General features: G+C 42.3%; 1 protein-coding gene across 3 annotated transcripts in view; it reads right to left on the reverse strand.

The window, feature by feature from the left end:
- Positions 1–21,941, reverse strand: part of ZNF423 (zinc finger protein 423) — a 234,835-nt gene that overhangs the window by 163,489 nt on the left and 49,405 nt on the right. For all 3 annotated transcript variants that reach the window (XR_005831145.1, XM_040615556.1, XM_040615555.1), the window contains exon 3: positions 1,001–1,201. Coding sequence is in view for 2 of the 3 variants with exons in the window: in XM_040615556.1 (XP_040471490.1) it covers positions 1,001–1,201 (201 nt within the window). In the remaining variant the exon portion in view is untranslated. The remainder of the gene's footprint in view (positions 1–1,000; positions 1,202–21,941) is intronic.

Genomic DNA, 21,941 nt, shown 5'->3' on the forward strand with positions numbered 1-21,941 from the left:
GCATCATTTTACTTATGCCCAAAAAGAAGAGCAGAAAACATGGACTAATTACCAAAAAATTTCACTGGCCACAGAGCAATATGCACTCAGGGGAAAGAGGATGGGATGCTGCTGCACCAGAGGAGAAACTAACCCTCCTGCCCTCTGCCAGCCTCAACCTATCCATCTGCCATAACAGCAACTGCCTAAAAATATATCAGACGAGTGCGGAGGAAAAAGCGATGGCAGAGTATTCAATTCCAGGAAGGTGAAGGATGAGAATCTCTGATTTAAATACATATGAACATATTCTGTGCTCCCCCTCCTAAGATTTTATTTAATCTTTGGTAAAATCTGCAAAGCTTTTTACTAGTCCCATAAATCGGCTTAGCGTGCTCTGCAGAATACCTGCTGCTACTGTCGGCCACGCAAAGGCAGCCGTGTAAAAGCAAGATACGTTGCAATTGTTCACACCAATGCTCTGAGCTTGTTCTTACTTTACAGAAAGTAAAATCAAGATCAGCGTAGGCTGATGCCATCCTCACTTCCATAAAATTCAAAAGGCAATGCAATAATAACCTAGGGAGAACAGTGTATTTTTAGGGTGGGATTATGAAACTCACACTATGAATTTTAATCTCAGAAATCGTCATTTTCTTTTATGGGGTTCAGAGGCCTTTCTTCCTGGGAGTTTTGCACACTTCAGTCATTTAACTTTTTAAATCTTCCTACATTTGGAAAGAGAGGGAAAAATACCCTGCCTGAAACTTTTAGCATTAAAAAAACCCTACAACATTTTTGTCTAACGTAATTACTGACAGATTCCAATTGGAAAGCTGTTGCTTTTATTTTAATTTTATTAAAGGAGTGAACAAAGGCTACCCAAGGCACCACAATAAAATTACATTAACTGTAAAATTACATTATTAATTCTTTAATCTCACTTGAGGCCTCAAGCTGTTGCTATGTCCAATTACCCAGCTAACCACCTGTCAGAACTGTAAAGCTAGTTTAACATTACCTCCAGGACAGTTGTGTGCCCTGTGTTCAGTCAGGTCTGCCAGTGAATCGAAGTCCTGCTGACAGTTATCGCAGGTGTAAATTGACTCATCCTCCATGTCTTCATCTTCCTCATTTCTCTCTTCCTGGCTCGTCACACTGTTCCTCTCTTCCAGGGCCCGGCTGTCCTTCGCTTCGCTCTCCAGCTCTCCTCCCAGGCCACCTGCCAACAGCAAGAACATCCTCTAAGTTTGAGAGGTCTGAAAAATAAGAGCTTTAAAGAAGGATGTTGCACTTATTAAGATACATTTAATTACAGCTGCTCTCACATTATTCCCGACACCTTTCATTATATTAATGTGGTTTTTATATCATGCGGTGCAACAATTCTCAACTGTATTCTCTGCTGCTTAGTGCGAATCCTGCAAACACTCTCTCCTAATCTTCTCTGGTGGGTGTATAGCGGGAGCCTCTAACTCTCTGTCATATAAAGTTGTTAGTGTTTTATCACTTAACCAGATTCTCAAAGCGTTAAAAATTGGCAAGATTAATTACAGCCCGCAAGAAAAGGCATGTGCTGAATTTTAATTCTCAATGCTCTCCTTTCCCCACCGCCTCCAAGCCCCAATATTAGTAACAAGAAAAAAATGCTCCAGCTGAAGACCCCCAAAGCACACGTATAGCCCAGGACGTACGAGGTCCCGCTGAACTGAGAGGCGCTTCGCTGGGCACATGACCCTTGCGTTGTGCCAGCCTAGCTGGGAGCAGACAGCATTGCATCTGACCTTCAGGTCTTAGATATTTTTTATCTTCATCTGTGACCAGAGAGTGGGCTGGCACAAACATCTTTGCCAAAAACCCCACAAGTTTTCACGCACATTAGTATACAGGGAGACTGCGCGCTCTGGCTGCTCCAGGAACACGCCGGTGCAGGAAGGCTGTGCATCCCGGCACCGTGCAGGTGGCAGCTCCACACGTGGGGCAGCTGGCTACTCTGCTGGCAGTGGGGTGGGAGGCAGGGGCAGCCAGCCAGTCAGAGTCCCCAGCACACGCAGTGGCCCATCATGAGGGATGGGCTTGCAGCCACGTCCTCGTCACACCACAACACCCCCTTGGCCATGGTGGACACCCAGACGTGCCTGAAGCCAGTCATGCCCAATGGCTCCATGCCACACTGCAGCTCACCCTCACTTGGGCTCTCTGGAGGGGCAGCAGAAATGAAAAAGCCCTTCTGAGTCCCTGTTGCCCTCTCAGCGGGGAAAGCATCCTTTAGACACGCTGGCCATGCTGACCAGGCTTTGGTGACCAGCTGAAATGGAGATACCTGTGCCTCTTCTGCACCCATGTCCCACCAACATGGGCGATACAGCTGCAGGTGCTACACCTGCACCATTTCACCTGCCTCCACAAGCACTCACACACTTTGAATACACCTTGTTGGTAAGATGGGAACATTTGAGAAGTCATCCAGGAAGGTAGGATGGAACTGCAAGCTCTTCCAGCAGAAGAGATCCTCCTGCGCCATGCTCAGCTGACCCTGAAAGCCCAGGAGCTGCTCTCAGCCCGGCAGGAGGGAGAGATGCCACCTTGGTGGTTCAGGATGCGTTTGGGTTTTAAGCCATTAAGGAAGCACCAGCGAACAGAGAGATTAATTGCTTCTAAAATTAGATCAGTGCCAAAAAGATTGAGGAAAACCAATGCTGAGAACATGAAACAAAGCTGAAAAATAAAATTTATTAAAGATGAAAACTGGTTACCACCAGCACTGCAATTCAGACACACACGTTAGTAGGGCTCTGCTACCACCAGCCAGCCAGAGCACATTTTATACCATGTTCTGCACTGCGCATGATAACATAAATCAACCAGTGTAAAACACTCTGCAGCTTTCCATGAAGCACTTGTAACGTGATGTACCCTTCGAACTGCAATGGAAATATTAAAAATCAATGCCTTCTTGTGGTGTATCTCAGCATCCCTCTTAGCAATTAACTGATCTGCACATTTTCAGTTTCTTTTACTTTTAAATTATATATACCTTTCTACTACAAAATTTCCATTAAGGGCTAGATATAATGTTTGTCTTAACAAATCAGATATGCCACTTACACAGCAGTAATGAATTTAAGGATTTGGTTATAAAAAGTATCACTCACTAAGTTCTCCATATTGTAAGTCATCATCTGTACTGTGTTTATTCAATAAAACGCTGTTCGCTGAACCTCATGCTTTATAGACTCTTCCTTAAATAAAAATGTATCGTAATGAAAAAACCCACATGATTCTGGTTCTCTTTATACTACTACTTCACCAAATAATAAGTCACATTTAAAGCTACGCTAGCTTTGCTTTACTTCACACATCATTTAATGTACATATTCAAATTATCGCTTACGTTTTGTCATAATTACTTGGCACACCTTTATACAGTCTCTCATCCCAGACTGCAATCACAAACATTTTAGCTCATTCAATCTTTTTAAAGCCTGTATGTCCTGCAGACTTGATAGTTAATAAATCACAATGTCAACTCTCCAGTTTTATAAGACAGAAACCTATAAAAGTAGTCCAAGTATATAAATCTAACCCAAAGAACTGCCACCTGCTTCCACGCTGCCTGCCGACAAAGACCTCAGGGAAGCACTTCTGAACTGACTTTGCCACAACCTGAAGAAGAAAGTTTTTAGGCAACTTTGGGAAGATTTAAGGGACCTTCACTAATACTTTTAGCAGAAACTTTGCCTTTTGACAGTTAACCTAAAGACCAGCTGATCTGGTGAGTACACTGTGACAGATTCATCCTTGGGTTTATTCCAACGCTTTGTGACTACACCAGGGATAAAGCTGTTTGACTGAGTCCAATAATAACAAATAATTTAACACACTGCTTTAGGAAAAATAAATTGTACAATGTGAGATAAGAAAATAGATTCCCGACTGCAAAGCAAAATTCCAGAAACATTTTTTAATTCCCTGTTGAATGGGAAATCTGATCCTCTAGGCAACTTTTCAAAAGCGTCATCGCTTGACAGAGTTTTATGTCAAATAACACAACAGTGAATCTTGCATAAATTATTTAGCAAATGCAACATTGCTTTAAGATGAGATTTTTTTTCCTGTTTTCAGCAATTTGAAGGAATTGTACGTCTGCCACACCTCAGTGTTACTGTCCTTTGAATAACACAATCTTCAGATTCCTCTGCTGAGCTGCATGCTTGGTGCTTGCCTTGTAGAAACCAAACACCACTGAGAAAAATCTGGGCTGTTTCATGATTTTTGACCTTCATCTTCACTATTCTGACCACAAGCTGCCAGTGGGGTGTGCAGGGTGCGGGCAGCCCCAGGGAGATGCTAGCTCCTTGCCCGGGGGAGCGAAGCAGCCAGCGAGCACCAGGGCGGTGATGGGAATGGGTGGTCCATCCAGCAAGGAAAAGCTTCAAACGCAGCCCAGCTGCTCCTGTGGTGAGCTCAGTTTCCTTGATGAGGACAGCAGGCCATGAGCATTCCTCAGGAACTCGTTTCTGAGGAGTTCTGCTGTTGTAGTTCATGAATTTAACCTGCAATTTTCCTGCTAGCAAGAACTGCAGGAGCACCCCACCCCAGCGCAGCCAGGCGGGATGGGTGCGTGTGGGCACAAGCACACTGCCCAAAGGTTTTGGGTCACCACGGGAGGCCAAGGTACTGCTGGCACCAGGAGCAGGGGTGATTTGGGGGCTGGGCCTGGCTCTGAGGGGACATGTCCATGCACTATCACACAAAGGGGCTTCTTGGGGGCCAGAGCCAACGGCACCTTCTGAAGTCTCCAAAGATCAGTTGCTACCTTGTAGCAACAAACATAGATATGTGTAATTCCCAACACATTTTTAAGATAGCCTTGGATTTTAGTGAACTTAATTCAATACTAAGTAGTTTCTATCTAGACTGAAAAAAAAACTCAAAAAAAAAACCCAAAGACCAAACAAAAACAAAAACAAACAAACAAAAAAACCACACACACACACCAAAAAAGCCACCAGAATAATCAGTTACTGACCTGCGAGGAATTCGTGCCTCTCTGAAGGCAGCACAGCACCATGGGCACACAGCTCCCACCCGCCACTGGGACGCCTGTGCACAGCACAAGGCTATGGGCAAATGCCGAGAGAAGGGAGCTGCTGGCACTGTGGTTTAAGATAAATGATTGCTAATTAATTGCTGGGGGGGGAGGGGGGGGGATGCCCCTGAATCTCACAACTTGCCATCTCTAACGATGGCTTGAACAATTGTCTTTTACGAGTAAGACAGGATACAATTTGAGGGGTCAGCCTTGAAAGTGCACCTCACTCTACCCAAAATGTCAGGAAATAGAGTTAGGGGGGTTTTCTGGTTTTCTTTTCTTTTTTTCCTTCCCCCTCTGCTCGCCCCCCCTCCCCCACCCCGTAGCACAGTGGAAGGCCTGCAGGGCTTTACACAAGAAGAATATTTTACCCTATGACCTAAACAATCTGGCCAACAGTCAAGAATATGTTATTCTAATTGCCACTAAAGTTAATGTTGATAATGACTCTTGGTTTTTCTGTAAAAGCCAGCTTATGCTCTAGAAAGCTACTATTTCAAAGGGGACATAGCAAGAACTGGGAGTGCTCCTGCCTGACCTGGTGGTCCAAGGAATGTGGCAAACTTGGCAAAGCTGGAAAAGCGAATTCCCAAAGGCCCAGCTTGAAAGTTGCAGTCAGGAGAAATGCCTTCTGAGCTGTGTTCAAAACAGCTCTGTTACAGGAACAACGCACTCCTAAAGCCAAATATTTGAAAACAGATTACATGTACCATGTTCAACTCGAGCTTCACTGAAGTCAAGAGCGAATTTCCACTCGCTTCAGTCAGCCCGGGATACAAGGCACCACCGGCAGGCTGGGGTTTTGCTTGGAGCTGAGCGTGGCAGAGCCTCGGCCATGCACCACAGTGCCAGCCCAGCTACAGTGGCAGCAAGCGGCTTCGGGGACTTCAGTTAGCCATGCAGGACTGAAAACAGTGTCAGAGCCACGCTGGAAGCAATGCTGATGCCTACCTACAGTTTCCGCTGAGACACGTGGAAACGGGTAACACCATGAAACACGCGGGCCCGAGAAATTAAAAAAAGGAACAAATCTCTTAGCTTATTTTTTCAGCTGTGGAATCAAATACGGACAGTTTAAACTTTTTATCTTACCAGTACAATACAGGGCAGGCAAGCCTTTCTGTCTTTCTGCCAGTACATTTTCTGGAGCTTTTCTTTACATTTCTTTTTTTAAAGCCTGAGGACTTTTTAAAGCTGGGATTTATTTTAAATCTAGGATTGTTCTGTGGAACATACTGTTTAGTGCAGGGTCGTGTCTGGCTTTAAATACCTCTAGTTACGGGGCTTCCATCAGCTGTTTCTTTAAAGTAGGCATACACGGATTTAGTATTAGACAGCTCTTCCTATCACAGCAAGTTTGCTGTGCAGAGCTGCAACTGCAATCTACAGAGTGCCCAAAGTTACGCTGTGCAAATCATTACCTAAGCACGTACACACACACGCGCGCACGCTGCCAAGGTCTGAGAGCTGGAAGGCAAAAGATAAAATGAAGAGGGGAAAAGAGGCATCTCTTCGTTCCTCTGCCTTGGTCCAACGAAAGAACAACCGAAGGTCTCACAAAGGGTTACAATAATTCTTAGACATTTTCCAGAGATGCATGACAAGTGATAAAAGTAAATGGCACTAAAGAAATAAAAGCTAATTGCTGGAGGAATAGTAGGTGCTGGCACACAATGACATACCTCCTGGGACTCACCCGCCCAGAGGTGCAGCCTTCCTGCCCTGTGGCTGCAGGGCTGCCGCTCAGCTCCCCGGCAAGACAAAAGGAAAGGAAATTTAATCTATAATTAGGAAGTGAGAACAAAAGAAACAAATGACTTAAAGGAAAAGGCTAATCTAAACGTTCAGTTAGTAAACATTTTGCTCAGTGTCAAATGCCAAATCAGCACGGGGGAGGTCTCTAGTTTTATGTGGTTTGTTACATTTTAGCGTTGTCTCTAGCACTGTCATACAGCAAGAGGGTCCAAAGTTCTCTGTCACTTGTGGTCAAAGAAGAATGAACAGAGGCAAAAAAGCCACTAGTGTTTCAGTAACTAAAACAGAAACAACCTCAGCTGAATCTTCCCACAGGAGGAAAAGTCTTGGCTTCTCCCTACTCCGTGGCTTGTCAACATTTCAGAAAAATGCCTTTTTTAAACACTTGCATCTTGAACGCAGGTGTGTATGTGCTACCTCTCAGTGGACCAGGGCCCTAACGTGAGCCACTGTAACCACCGTAGCTATACCACAGCAGCCAAAAACCTGCTCCAGCCAAGCAAATCAGGTCAGAGCATGTAGATTGCACCCCAGCCGTAGGACCAGGACCAGGTATCAAAGGCAGTTCGTTCCACACATTGAATCATTGCTACACACATCAAAAGCAAGCAGGTTTGGTGCCCTATCATGCAGTGCAGCATAGGTCTTTCGCACAGCGTCAAACCACATGGGGTAAAAAAAAAAAAAAAAAAAAAAAAGTGCCTGGCTGGAAAACAAAGAGCCAGAAAGGATAATGCATGAAACACCACAGTATATTCATGCAATGTCAAATTGCATGGGATAGCTATATGACAGAGCAGAGTGAGCAAAGTGCAGACAGCCACGCAATCCTGCCGAAGCTCAATCACCATGTAATGCTCCTCGCAGGCTGAAGAGACCCATGCATCAGATCCTGCCTTCCCTCGACAAGAGGAAAAAACAATCATAATACCAAAAAAATTATTTGATCCAGCATGTAGTTAATGGTGTTGGCCTCCTAAGACTTACAACTTAATAAAATTGATCTCACTGCAGTACTGTAATGAAGAACAGTAGGATAAGGCTACCCTCGAACCATGAAAATTGTATATTGTTACCTCCTCATGCCCTCCTAGGGCTATGGCCGCTGCAGCCTCTCCAAGCTGTCATTTGTCTGACTCTGACAGCAGACTCCACCGACAAGCGGCAATGGTGGCTACGAGAGCTTCTTTTGGAAAGACAAGGGAAGAGGGAGAGTGCTCAGTGCTGGGTATCTCTCTGGATAATAATCCACAATGTAAAGATTATGCCAATAATACAGTTCTCTGTGAAATGTGTTAACAATAAAACATACAAAAGTCAGAGACTTTAGGAAGCACGCATTATAACATTTCACAACATAGTCTTATTACACGCCAGTATGTATGAAATTGTATTAATTCCTAAGCAGGTGGACAGTCCTCAACGTTCTTTAACTTAGCAAAGAAAAACTGTTTTGGTAGGGTATTGTGCCTCCTTCTACATCTGCCTGTACACATGCTTTAAGAGAAAGGGGTTCCCATCTACGTGCCCAGTAATAACTAGCAAACTGCTGCCGGTGCCTGCACCGCCGCTGCCTGCTTCCACCGGCATTGCACAGCTCACAGAATTGTTAATGACAGCCCTGCACACCCCCCAGCATCCTCCTCTCAGCATCCTTCTATTAACTTACACCAACATTTCACAAGGAAAACGTTCCTCTTACTTCACTGACAGGATACAATTCTCTTAAATTAGCAGCTACAATGTTTAATAAAACCTTAAGTGTCTACCTTGAGTTTAAAGGCATGGGAAGAGCTGGCAGGAACACGCCGCAGAGGACTGGCAGCTTGTTTCACCTTCCTTTGCTGTAGCACAGTCACAGACATCACACACAGAAGGGATAATGCATGTAACTTCTTGCCTTGCGTTCACCTGAGCCCACCTATATCTATATATGGTTATCTCCATACATCTATTTTTTTATATATATATATATGTATGTATGGTTTAATTGCCCTGTTTTCTCCAGCAAAACCAAGACTTTACCCTGTGTTGTTCTGCCCCAGTGTAAATCCAGCCTCGCTGCTGGTACATGCATAGTTACCACCAGAACGTATGTATGTTTACATGGGCAGCCCTGGCCCCACGTTCTCTAAACCAGTGTTAACTACATCTAGCATCTGACCTGAAACCCACCGGCTTTGCTCAATCTATAATCTTTTACATCACACTCATACACCAACTCACCCTACAACCCAGGTTTTCTTGGATTTCAAGACTTCCGTAGTATCCTTTAGTCAACATGCTAGAGAAAACTTTTATGAAATGCTGCTAATTTTTTTATTGATCAAACTGTGAGCCATTTCATTTTCTATTATAGCAGAAATCTCCTATAGGAGCATTCAGATTAAGTTTCTTTATTCTGCCTCTAGTAGCATGTCACTTTTAATCAGGTTTTAGTTTCATTATTGCTTAAAAATTAGAAAGCAGTTTCTCTGTTCTTTATTGCTTTTTTTAAGTTTAGTTACTGAAGGGTTATTAAACTTGGAAAATATACAGACAGGCATAACGTGCTAAATAAATTCCTCACTGTCTCTAACCAACTTTAACATTAGCTTTTTTTATAATTTTTAGGTTTATTTTCACTGAAAGACTGCTTGTAATTATTACCCATGTTCTCCCCAAACACTTATGTTACTAAAGTGTGAAATGTCTTCTAACACAAAGACAGTTCTCTGGGAAGTAATTACAAAAATGCATTCAGGGGCAATAATTTTATATTAACTGTCAGCAGCATACATCTTCTGAAAAGGCACTTGTTATGAAGGAATTATTTGTGAGGAATTTGAAGGCACTGAAGGCGAAGGAAAACTGCAGAAACGCATTAAACTGAAACTCCAGCTCCCTCATCAAGGGTCAGTTTATGTTTAAATCATTACCTTGAAGGCAACCCCACACCTTCCAAAGAGTCTATTAGAAAGACAATTTCAATTTATGCGCAGGTTGGACACAGTCTCCAGTTTTCGGTGTGGAACAATTTACACCCCCTTTTTAAGGAAATTTCTGAACAGCTAATCAAAAAGATATATCTGAAAATTATGGGCTTCTATTAACCTTTCATGATGACACTAAAAATACTTGCTAATGATTTATGGGTAATAACAAAAATAGTGGCCTCAAAAGTGACCAGGCACATTAAAAGGGTAAGTCTATGTCCGAAAGAGCTACAAGAAAAGATTTAATGAATATTTCACAGTAACTTTTAGCCCATAGGCTAATCTTTTAGTCTTTAGGAAGGCAAAATAACTCAGTGAAATTACGAACAACAACAAAGTGAATTCCAGCTATAGTGATTAAGCATCACATCACTTTAAAAGTTGTTTGGTTTTTTTAAAAAAAAATACAGATAAGGAAATAAAGAAACCACTACCAAACAGTAAAATTTCATCTTAATCGTACCTGCAGGTAACGTTTCAGCCTTTCTAGTGCTTTTACTAAAATGATTTAGATGTTACTATGTTATGTGACAAATGCATTTATACACCGAAAAGCAGACAAAGAGCTAAGTTATTATTATTTATTTGCATGCAAGTAGCAGTGGGATTGTACTTTATAGTGTTAACAGCACATAGTGTTTATCAGCTCTTCAGTTTTTGGCAACCGGTTTAATGGTATAAATATGAGATGTAAACACTTCCCCACCACAAAAAGCATTGCAAGTGAATGTTAGGGAATGCAATGAAAGGCAGAGTGGAGCAGTCCAGAGCATGCCAAGTGTTCGGTACTGAAACAGTGTCTGACTGCAGGACACTGCCCCATTACTGATCTCGGTCCCCCCAGGGTGCCCTCCTACCCCTCTGCCCACTGGGGCTGGGGAGCAGACAGCCCCTCACCCCAGCAGGGCTGCGAGGAGAGCATCCCTCTTGTACACTGGGCTCTCCTCCTTGGAAAGGACAGGCTCAAAACTGGGGGGGGAGGGGGGAGTTTCGGTGGGCTACAGTGGGCTGTGGCAGCAGCAGGGCCCAGATGTTCCTTAGCAGATGGCAGAGCAGAGGAGGAAGATGCCTCTCCAGTGTGCATCTGACTCGCAATGCACAGCCTGTAGCAAAGCAGAAAGTCACAGTCCTAGAAGGGACATCTTGTTTTCTACCATGGCTCATTTCTGCTCCACTTGCTACCAGGGATGTTCAACATCCAAGTGCAGACAAGTTACCACCATGTTTTCACAGTATCAACACCTCACACTTGTTTTCCAATGTCAAAGAGCAATTTGCTTTATAGATTTGAATGCTCCGCAGCATTCAAATCATGTGTTTGCACACATCTATCCAAAACTTCTCTGCTATCATCTGTGGGAAACTCTCATCCACTTACTCAAGACACGTAACAGTTGGGCAACAGATATCTACCTCTGGAAATAACATGTTGTTGTCCACTTCCAGATTCCTGAGGTGCATCTGAATAGGAGCAACTGCCACCTTCAGTCCCAATAATGAGGTTAAAATCAAAACTGATCTAAAATTTATTTATATGCACAAGGAAATTAGTATGCAGCAAGTATTAACTTCAAAGTTAAGTGCACTACTTCATAAAAACGTACTTTCACTCTTTGACGTGCAACTGTTAAATAATACTGACGATCATAACCTAATGAAATCCATGTAAATTTTCAGCACAAAAATGGCACTCTTATTTAGGTATATGAATATTTTAATAATGATCAACTTATTAGTTGTCAAGTCTCTGCTGAATACAAGCATCCCGTTTCCAGCAGTTCCATGGAATCCCACTCACACCTAACACAGGACATCTTAATCACATTTTAATTCATAGGCATGACAAAAGATTTTTTTTTTCTTTTAAGGAAACTGTGTGAACGAGTTTGTGGTGGGTTTTTTGTGGTTTGTTTTTTGTTGTTTTTTTTTTTTACTTTAAGGTAAAGCCAGATATCTGTAAAACTTAAATCTATAGCTCCCTGAACAGACAGAAAATTCAGAAGGCTTAGTAAAATTCACACGTGGCTTGTTATTGCAGCTGCATATCAAATGCAAAAATAAGGTATTGACTGGTTCTGCTCAGAATGGCAGCTGCTGGCACTCTTTATTAAAATAAACCTGTTGATTTTTAAAGAGAGAAAAATTACAGATGATGTAATTTACCGTACGTGACAAATGTGACTGTATTTCAGTGTGCCCCCTTCAATTTCCCTTTTGTGTAATTCAAAATGCAGATTCCTTTATTGTTCCTCTGTAAGGTCTAGGCCTTTGAATTGTCCTTTCTGCAGGTAACTTCTGGCCCCTGGAAGATTCCTGTCCTCGGTGTTTAACAGCCCGCAGTGCATGCACATGGGAGCAAGATGTAACAGCAAAGCAGAGCAAAGCCTCAGTACAAAATACCCTTTTACATCCCTGAATATATTTCTGTTCAAAATGCACTTTTGCATGCTTAGAATGTGGATTTTTTAAAAACTATGCTGAAGAGGAACATCTTCCATGACCCAAACCTATAGGGTCGTAGAAGTAGCATTTGCATTCATCTTTTTATATCTAGAAAAAAACCCAAAACATTAGAACTGAGAGGGAGAGACCCAAAGCACTCTGCAGACCATCAGGAACCAAGAAGTGGAATCAATACAGAGGGAAAAGATGGAACAAGAGGGGAAAACGTATCAGGGCAGGAAGAAAAATATACTTAAGACAAACTGGAGAAAGCAGTAATTGTTTAACTGACCTCCCCATGGGTCTTGGTTTGTTCAGAACCTGCCTGGATCATTTTCCAGTGGGAGTGACAAACGGGCAGCTAAAAGAGCATGGAAGGGACCTGCTTCTGTGAAACTGTGCCTGGAAGTCTTCAAAACTCTGATTAAAGACCTGAGAGGTTTCTGTGGGGCCAGGCTCGTGGAGTTAGCTTCTTGGGTAAAACTGTTTAGACCCAGGGTATAGAGGGTTGGACTTGGACCATAACCTAGTTGTGGGGTTTAGGGTCTGATCAAATACAAAACATCATCTTGGAGGAAAAAAGCTCTCTAAAAATCTGATTTACTTGGGGAAAAAAATGTTCTTCAGATGTGCCTAAGGAAAAAGCCAAATTTTCCCAAAAGTCTTACTTCTACCAGTTACTGCTGGCAGAAGCTCATACCTCTGCTACACTGGAGCCCTCCAAGCTGGACACTGCCAGAAAAGTGAGCAGAAATGGGGAAACAGTACCTTACCCTGCTCCAGTTGGAGCTGGGAGGGACATCTGTAGGCAGCTCAAGTGATTTAGGAGCCGAATACCCACTGAGTAGCAATGGACTGTAGCAAAAGCCCATGAAATTGGAAATTAATGAGAGTTAGGCACCTACATGTCTAAATGGCTTCAGAAGAGTAGGGCTTACAAGCTTTCAGAAATGTTACCCTCAGGTCTCATTATGCATGTGCATCTCTGCACAGCCAGCACCAGGTTGGCCACGATGTCTTGGTGCAGGTAATTCAGTCAATGAATGTGAAAAAAGGCAACTGATTTAACTAGATTCTCAACCAGAAAAGAGAGAACAAAGTCATATTATTCATCATATGCAGCGTGGGAAAGGGTATTTAACAGGTGGCCAAGCTATTAGAGAAGCATCAGATTCTGCAAAAAATATTACCTTCTGCATGACCATGGCCAGCCCCTGCTGCACAAACACACACCTCTCCTGCACAGCAGATACACAAAGGAGATTAATACAAACCAACAAGCAGAACTACTCAAAGTTTCCTGCCACTTGCTGCTCATTCTCTCTTCCCTGGGTTTAAAACATGATATGATTTTGGACTCTGGGTTCACTTAAATTTCGGTTTGTGCCTAAAATGAGCCCACATGCAAAAATTAATGTACCTCAAATTTTTTTCTAATTTCTTTCCTTAATACCAAACTCTGAAGTCCTACACGTTTCACTTGACAAAGCCATTAATTCAGTAATTTCACATAATTAAATCGAGCAAAGCAGAGTATTTAAATTGGAGCTAAGTGAAATATACTTCTGTGCAGCTCATGCTGTTAGAATTGTGCTCCATGCTATTCTGCTGCTGCTCATTTATTAATTTAGGATTGGCTGAAACGTGACACTGCGTAATAAGGAATGCACTGGACTCAATAGAATTAGACATCTAAAAAAAAGTAACAAAAAAAAAATCACAGAGGACAGTGAATCAAGCACTGAATGAAGTAAGTTAATCCCTCTGAATAAGCCCTCAGCAGAGCACTCCTGCACCCAGGTTTGTACTTTCCCTGCATTAACTAATTTCTGGCTAGAGGTTTTCAACTATTTATCCCTGGAATAAGCAGAGCTGTACTAGTCCTCCAGCACGGAGATCCTTTTAGCAGTGATAACACTTTTTCTCCTAACATCTTCCCGCGTTCTTCCTTCTAGCCCTATGTGGTAAAGAAAGTGTGAAAAGACATTTAAAAGAGTTAAAGCTAAAATGACTTTAAAGCCTTGTCTCCCTCAGCTACTCTCCTCTCCTTTGGCAGGTCTTGAATGTCGGAGCAGGAGACAGCAGTGTGGGACGCAGCATCAGGGAACTGGCAGAGCCCTCAGATCTATTATGACGATGATGTATGACAAAAAAAAAAAAAAAAAGGACTGATAAACCCCTAAGTACAGATCTTCATTGCAAATTAGTAACAAAGAGGAAGAAATTAAGATGGCAAATAATCCAAATAGTGGAAATACTTTATTTAATTAACAAAAGTCTCTCCAGAACATAGCAGTGGTTTTTTCCTTTCCTTTGGTGCTTTCTGCTTCTCAAGTTTCTTGTGAACTACCTTAATTAGGCTCTTCCAGATACACTGAAATTTCCTCCACTTCTTCCTCGGCCTCAAAGGGACACTGTGAAAGGTGCAGCTCTGGACTGCTGATGATACCCACACCAGAAATAGCTAATAATGACCTGCTCCCACTAATGAAAAAGGGGGTGGGGGGGTAAGGGGGGAGATACTGTTGCTGTTGTAATTAAGCTTGTGAAGAGTTTAGTTGGAGAGAAATTAGATTTATTTACATGCTGCTCTGTTGCTGATGAAGCACCAGCTATTTGGGAGAACTTCTAATTAATCCTAATTTAGTTGATATGCTCTTTAGCAGCCCCATTCCCCATGTACTTTGCACTAGGTAGAAAGTAGCAATAATAACACAACTATCCATTTTTAAAAGGCGTATTTCTTTGTGGGGGCCTAGTCTCAACTTTTTTCCTTAAATTACTGGATTTGCATTTATTTGCTGACAAGTAGGAAGACACATGTTTGAGAACCTCATCCCACCAAACAGCTTTTTCACCAGCCAAACGCCACAGCTCTGGCAGTCATGACCACTCACATACAGCCCCACGCAGCCCCTCGGCCACAGCCCATGGCTGATGCCACAAAAAAAAAAAAAAAAAAAAAAATATGTTTAGAGGTTTGCTTTGGACCCTTCCATCCGATTTACAGCTATCACAGCTAGGAGTCTATTTTTAAAGCACTTCCACTTCCTACATCCTTGGCCAATTACGCAGTCTGGCCACAATGTTCATTAACCAGATACGGTTTTAAAATATTTCATTACAGTATCAAGCTAAAAGTCACTTAACTCTTATGATGTGTTTTCTCATTTAATAGCTCACTGATGGTTCTACCATGCTTCCAGCACCTGTGGTGTATCTGTGTGTTTCTTTGCAACTCAGAAAGTCATTTAAAATACAATGGGTTTACAACCTCAGCATATAAAGAAGCCCTAAAAAATCACCAGTTTTTACAAACCACTTTGGAGGAAGAGCAACACCAATTCTTATTTCGATTTCACACACAAAACACCATAAACACCAAGCACCAGTCTTTGGAACTAAGGGTGAGAAATGGAACGTAATTTAATTCTGTTACACAGAAGTATCTATGCTTGCTTGTCACAACACAAACCCAGAGATGCAAACAGTATCTGCAGAAGTGATATTCCTCATGTCTTCAACACTGCAGCTGTCTATATACATGACATATAAAGAAAAAATGAAGGGGGGGGGGGGGGGGGGGAAGTGGATTTCTGCAACATCCTGTCCAGAAAATGTTTTACCAATCTGGCTATTAGCTAACTTGTGCAAGATTTCAGCATGAAATTCACCTTGATCAGAAAAAGTACATTTTTACTGCACAACCTTTTTTTCATAAGATCAAATGCTGCTCATAGTTATACCTGGCTAACCCTGCTGATTTTGTATACGCTTACTGGATGTCACTGTGGAAATCTGGCAATAAATGTATTTTGTTTAATATGACCCAGGAAGAGAAACCAAATACTTTTTATACAGAATACTTCCCATTCATTTGACAGGATAAATGGTCATCTGGATTTGGGTGCTAAACACAAAGAGCCTAATATGAACTGCTATCAAAGTTTAAGTTCAAGTTCTATCAGTTTCTATATGGGACACACATTCTGTACAAATTAATGACAGCATTACAAACTGACCATTTTTCTGCAAATATAACCTACTTGATTAAATCGGCAATGCAAAATTGTAGTCTTCCCTACTGTCACTGAAAGAAGAATGACGTCTTCTTTAAACATTGTCAAAATTTAGGAAAGGAAAACTTTAATTCAGAACATTGTCTTCAAAATTGCCCAGTACAAGATGACTGAGACTTTTAAATGAACTTCATAAAAGGGAAAAGGCAATGATCTTTCTGTTGCTACAGTTGTATCTCCTTGATGTGTCAGCAAGAACGGCTTGACATAGCCCTTCTTGGGAGAAGGCTAATTCAAGTCCAAGCTACACATTTATTTTACAAAAACCATAAGTGAAATCAAGTAAGGGTGGAACTAATTTGTCTGCCAAAATTATACATTTATGGATTGCAAAAACATCTGATTTCAGGATAAGAACTAATTATCCAATTTTCCTTCTGTAGATGGAAACAACCACTACCTCCATTTGTGTTCACTTATCTGACAAACTGGGGGCACAGGAATTTAGTGTAATTTAATTTACATCACCTGTAGCCCCCACTCAAGCTAAATAATACCAATAAGCAAAAGTCCACAGCATGCCCAGCTCTAAGGGCTCCAAACCCCCCTCTCAATTAAATGAGACCCAAGGAAAACCATCACTCCTTCTTTCAAGGACGTGGATGCCGTGCCTCGCTTCCCCACTTCGTTTGGGGGCTGCAGGTGAGCAGGGAGCATAGAGCTGTTGTCTTTCCCTCGCTTATCGCCTCCAGACGCTTTTTTTCTGCTAAAGAGTCACACAACAGATAAAGATTAAATATACACAGATGGAATAACAAATCTAAATTTCAGACCATCGTCAGAGGACTTTTTTCTGCCAGGTTGCTTCGGTCAGCCCCAGCACACCACGTGCACAGAGAGGTACACAACCAGCGGGTACCTTCCCACCATATTTCTCTCAAATTGAAAATTCTCTCTAGCTTTGGTTCAAACAACAGCCAGAGCCTTAAAACATCTACACACTACGCAGAGAGCCTCACGGTGCCAGTGGTTTTCTTTTTCCAAGTGAAAGCTTCCAACCAATAGGGAAGAAATTTGCCTGCAGGGTCCCTCCATTTTCTGCTAGCAAATAACTCGCTTCAGAAATACTGCAGCTTTCAGCATTAAGGTGTTTAGAGGGGAAAGTGTGGGCTGAAGTAGGATGTGAAATTCCATCACCCCACCACAAGGAAAAGCGCTGTTAAACATCTGAGGTTTCCTTTTGGAGTTTCGATGAGTTTACTAAGAAAATGTAACAGCAGAGTCACTAACTAGTCTAAAAAACCCCACGTTTTCTTTAGTTATAATGACGCAATAAAATTTCACAGCTCTTGAAAGCACCTTTCGGGTTTGAAACACAAAATTAACACTTGCATATCAGTTTATTTGTAAAATATAAACTTCTCCCTGCTGTAGTAGCCTGGACTATGAGAGCTCAGATTTATGGCTCTTCCTTTTTCTGAAAAGAAATAAGCCTTTTCACAAACATAGCACCTACAAGTTTCAACACAGTAACAAAGGTGCTGAACCTCCCATACCTAGAAAATCACGTCAGGAAAAAAATGTATTGCACGGATTCACTTCAAATGCATCAAAGCTTCCAACAAGAGTCATTATTTTCAGCCAAATTACCATGCTGCTGCTTAAATACCACTAAGACGAAGGAGTCCTCCTTTATCAGTCACAAACTGCCAACTTACCCTCAAGGAAACACCAAGCTAAAATGTGTACGTCTAAATCCATACATTGTTCAGTAGCATTCAGAGTAATATCATTCTGACTTATATGTTTACATTTTTATTGCTAATTGATTTACCCCCTCTGAAGGAGATGCCTTGAACAGGAGGCGTCCCTTCCTTCTCCCCTTACCCCTGTGCTCCAGCTTCATTACAACCCCAGCACTGTTGCCAAAATGAGATATTGCCTCATTTTTGGTACCGTGCCCTTGAAGGCATCTTATTAGAAAAGACCATTTCTTAATTAACATTTTTGATCTTTAATCTATTACACATCACTTTAATCCCATATGGAGGAGCTTTTGGCCCACTTCCGCAGCGTGGTGGTGGGAGGCAATAGGCTTGGCAATTTGTGCTGAGGGCTCTCTCCCAGCTGGGCTCCAGTGTGGCCAGCTGCAGGGCTGGCTATGCTCTCACTGGTCAGCAGCAGACATTTGCCTTTATTATTTTATTGCCTTTTTTTTTTTTTTTTAATAAAGATTTTAGAGAGCCACTGCTCAGTGTTAAAGACATCAGGCAGAACGGCAAGCTTGCGGACGAGATCAGACTTCAGCAAGTGGCTGTCGAGCTCCTAAAATAACCAGCAAAACTCTAAGTGGGAGATTTAGTGGATCACCAACATGTGAAGTGTTAAGAAAAGTACAATGTTAAGTCCCTTACATCATTTTACTTGCAAATAATTACAGCAATTACAATGTGCTAACTGGCAATTAACATTACAGGCTTCACAACTCACCAGAATTTTTTAAAACACGCTGTGGCCCTATGTAAATTGTCTCTTTGGTACTTCTGATTTGGTGGCTGTCTGAGCTAATGGCTACACATTAGCTCAGCAGATCTCGGAACAGAATTGTCCACGTGCCAGATAATTTAATTAGAGGCTTGATCTTGTCAGAGCTTTATGCAACACAGACAGTGTTTCCAAGCAAAGCGTGCGGGTTTTTTTCCTTTCTCTTTAGTGTTTTGTGACTGTCTAATAATTTCTACTAACAAACACCAAAGCCATCCAAGGGAGAAAAGAGGCATGGCTAGTGAAACACAAACAGGCAGGCACTTCACTCCCAAGCGTGATGAATTCAAAAATATGTAGAGCAAGATGCATTGAACACCTCTTCCACGCACACCCCAATCTATTGCCAGGTCTCTGCACACATTATTAAATTTTCACTGCGCTGTTACTCAGCCCCCAAAAAGACAAAGGTCACTTGTCTCCAAGTGAGAGCTATAGGGTATCTCAAATCTCATTATAAATGGTCCCATTTAACAGTTTTCTCATTTGAATTTATACACAACAAATAGAGGATTGTGAGATGAGCTCGGTTTATTTTGACAATGACATCATAATTCCTTGAAGCAAGGCTGGAAAAAGGCTACGTCAGACACTAAATGACAGAAATGCAAATGTATCTTCTATTACGGAAAATTTTAGGCTATATTAACTTTGAAAAGATACTTTTTTTTCATGGGTATTGGCTTTAATTTCTGTTTTCTACACATGTTTATGGTACAGTAACCACACCTATACTCTTGGTCTACAATAAGCTTAACAGTTCAAGACAATTTAACCCAAAATATGGCGGTAATGGTTACAGAAACATTTACAAGTCAGGTCAATGTTGACTAAGACCCACTAGAGGTCCCTTCCAACCCAAATGATTTTAGTTTCCTGTACTGAATAAGCAAAGATTCTTTGGGCAAAGCATCATAAATTTCATGCAGTTCTTCACTGCAGAGTTTCGTATCAACGTCCTTACGCAGCCCAGAAAACAAAGCAGTGGAGCTTGTTTATTCCATTTGGTTTTCTTCTTTTACAACCTTGTTTATAAAACCCTATTCTCAGGACTGGCACAATCTGGGGTTTTTTTCTGAAGAAGAATGATTACTGGGGATCCACCACTGTGGCATTATTATTTTATTGATTTTTCTCATTTAAGCAACAGGCCAATGTAATATATTCTGTTATTCCTGTTTTACCTTTATTCAGCTTTGAGCTACCAGTTACAACTGCAATGTGTAAACATTCTCTCTCTCAAAGGAGAACAGAAGTTTCTGTGAAAACCAAAGAAATTGTTCACCGGGAGACTTTCCTTCAACTCTACAGCTGTCTGATTTCACAAAGGTAAAACCCACTGCAATCACTTCCTGCAGCGGCGTGGCTTCAGCTTCCCTCTCATACCAGCCAGTCAAAGCAGACTTGGAAAAGCAAAGCCACTGACCTGCAGAACCAACTCAAAGCAAGATGGGCTGGCAAGTGCCCATCAGTCCCAGAGCTCCAGCTGACCTGCAGCACGGCACTTATTGCATGATGCAGAGACAGGGGGCACAGGACTTTTCTACTAGGCTGGGAGGCTTAATTAGCATTTTCAAAGTGCTTTGAGATCCTACATAAAAATATTTTGTGAAATCAGCTCTAGAAAGCACAATTTGCCCGATCATTCAGTCTGCTTCTATTCTCAAACCTGCAGGAGATTAGGAAATAGAAAGCATGGCAGAACTGGATAAATTAGAGATGAGAAGGACTTAAGATGGATCTTACCCATCCCTCTGCTAATGTAAGACTGTTCCTACAGTGTATTTTCAAGCGCTTTGTCCAGTCTGGTTTGAAAATGACCAAAGTGATGGAGATAATACCAGAGCCTATTAGGTCCCACTACTGGGAAATGTTTCCTGACACTCAGCCTAGCATCTCCTTTGCTTTACTTTAGCCTATTACTGCTAGTTACACCCCTGAAGGCTATTGTAAACAACAGATATAATTTTCATCTAAAAATACAGAAAACGTTCATCTAATCACGGTCCTTCACTTGGGCAGCAAGACAGAACAAGGTAGCACCACTGGAAAGAAACACAGGAAGGGACAATAGGAAGGCAAAGATGGGAAGGTTCTGTGCTGTGCCCTGCTCCCTTCCAGTGCTCCCTTCAGCTCAACAGCAGCGTCCATCACTGGGATGCTCATACCTGCAGGACACCTGAAGGCAAGCAAGGGATGGAGAGCCAGGAAGGCTGTGCCTGAGGATCCACCCACCTTGGTTCAGCCAAAGTGAGGGACTTCCTTCAGTCGGTGCAAGGAAATGAAACACGGCATTACAGTCTCCCAGCAGATGAAGCACCAACAGGCACACTTTTAAATAAAAGGCAAATTTGTAACAGGGAAAAAAACCATTGCTGGCAAGACAGGGACACAACCCCATGGAGAACGTCCCCTGCCAGCCCCAGAAGGATACACTCACATGCGCAACCATTCATGCCGACGTTGTATCTGTATTTCTGGCAAGATGCCCCCGCCAGAAGACCCTATAGGAACATCCCCCGATCTACAGCAGCCCCGTACTAGCAGACACAACAAGCTCACAAGACTTCAGATGAGTTTAATCCAATAAACCCAGAGATACTCCCAGATTTGACAGAAACCTTGCTGCCCATCACCAGTCCTGACGCACTGCTAGAGTCCCAGTGCGTGCCAGTCCACAGCCCCTCGCCAGCAAGGCCAGGCAGGGCCTGCCACCCCGCAGCCTACAGAAATCCTCCCCTTTAGCCATGTGGCTTGCAGCAACTTAGCAGGGCGGCTTTAGGTACTGTGAAGCTTGGCAACACCAGTGACACACTGTGATACACCACGCTTGCTCGACTTCTCTTAAGGGGACTGCCTTTCCACAGACACGGTCTTTAAAAAGCCTGGGAATAGGTGGGTGATGGGGTAGGGGGAGCACTCGATAGCTCACTTTGAAATAAGCTTTTCTTTCCTCACTTCTTTTACCATGGAAATTAATTCTCCTCCTCTGTGCTATCACTATAATTTTCCCAATTTACATTTTTAATAGTAAGTATTTTCTAGGAAATGCCGTAATACACAGGTGTGTGCTTCTAATTTACATATTGACACCCACGTCATGTTCACATCTGAAGATCGCTCCTTCTTGCT

Source organism: Falco naumanni, chromosome 15, assembly GCF_017639655.2.
Source record: "Falco naumanni isolate bFalNau1 chromosome 15, bFalNau1.pat, whole genome shotgun sequence".
NCBI classification, from domain to species: Eukaryota; Metazoa; Chordata; class Aves; order Falconiformes; family Falconidae; genus Falco; species Falco naumanni.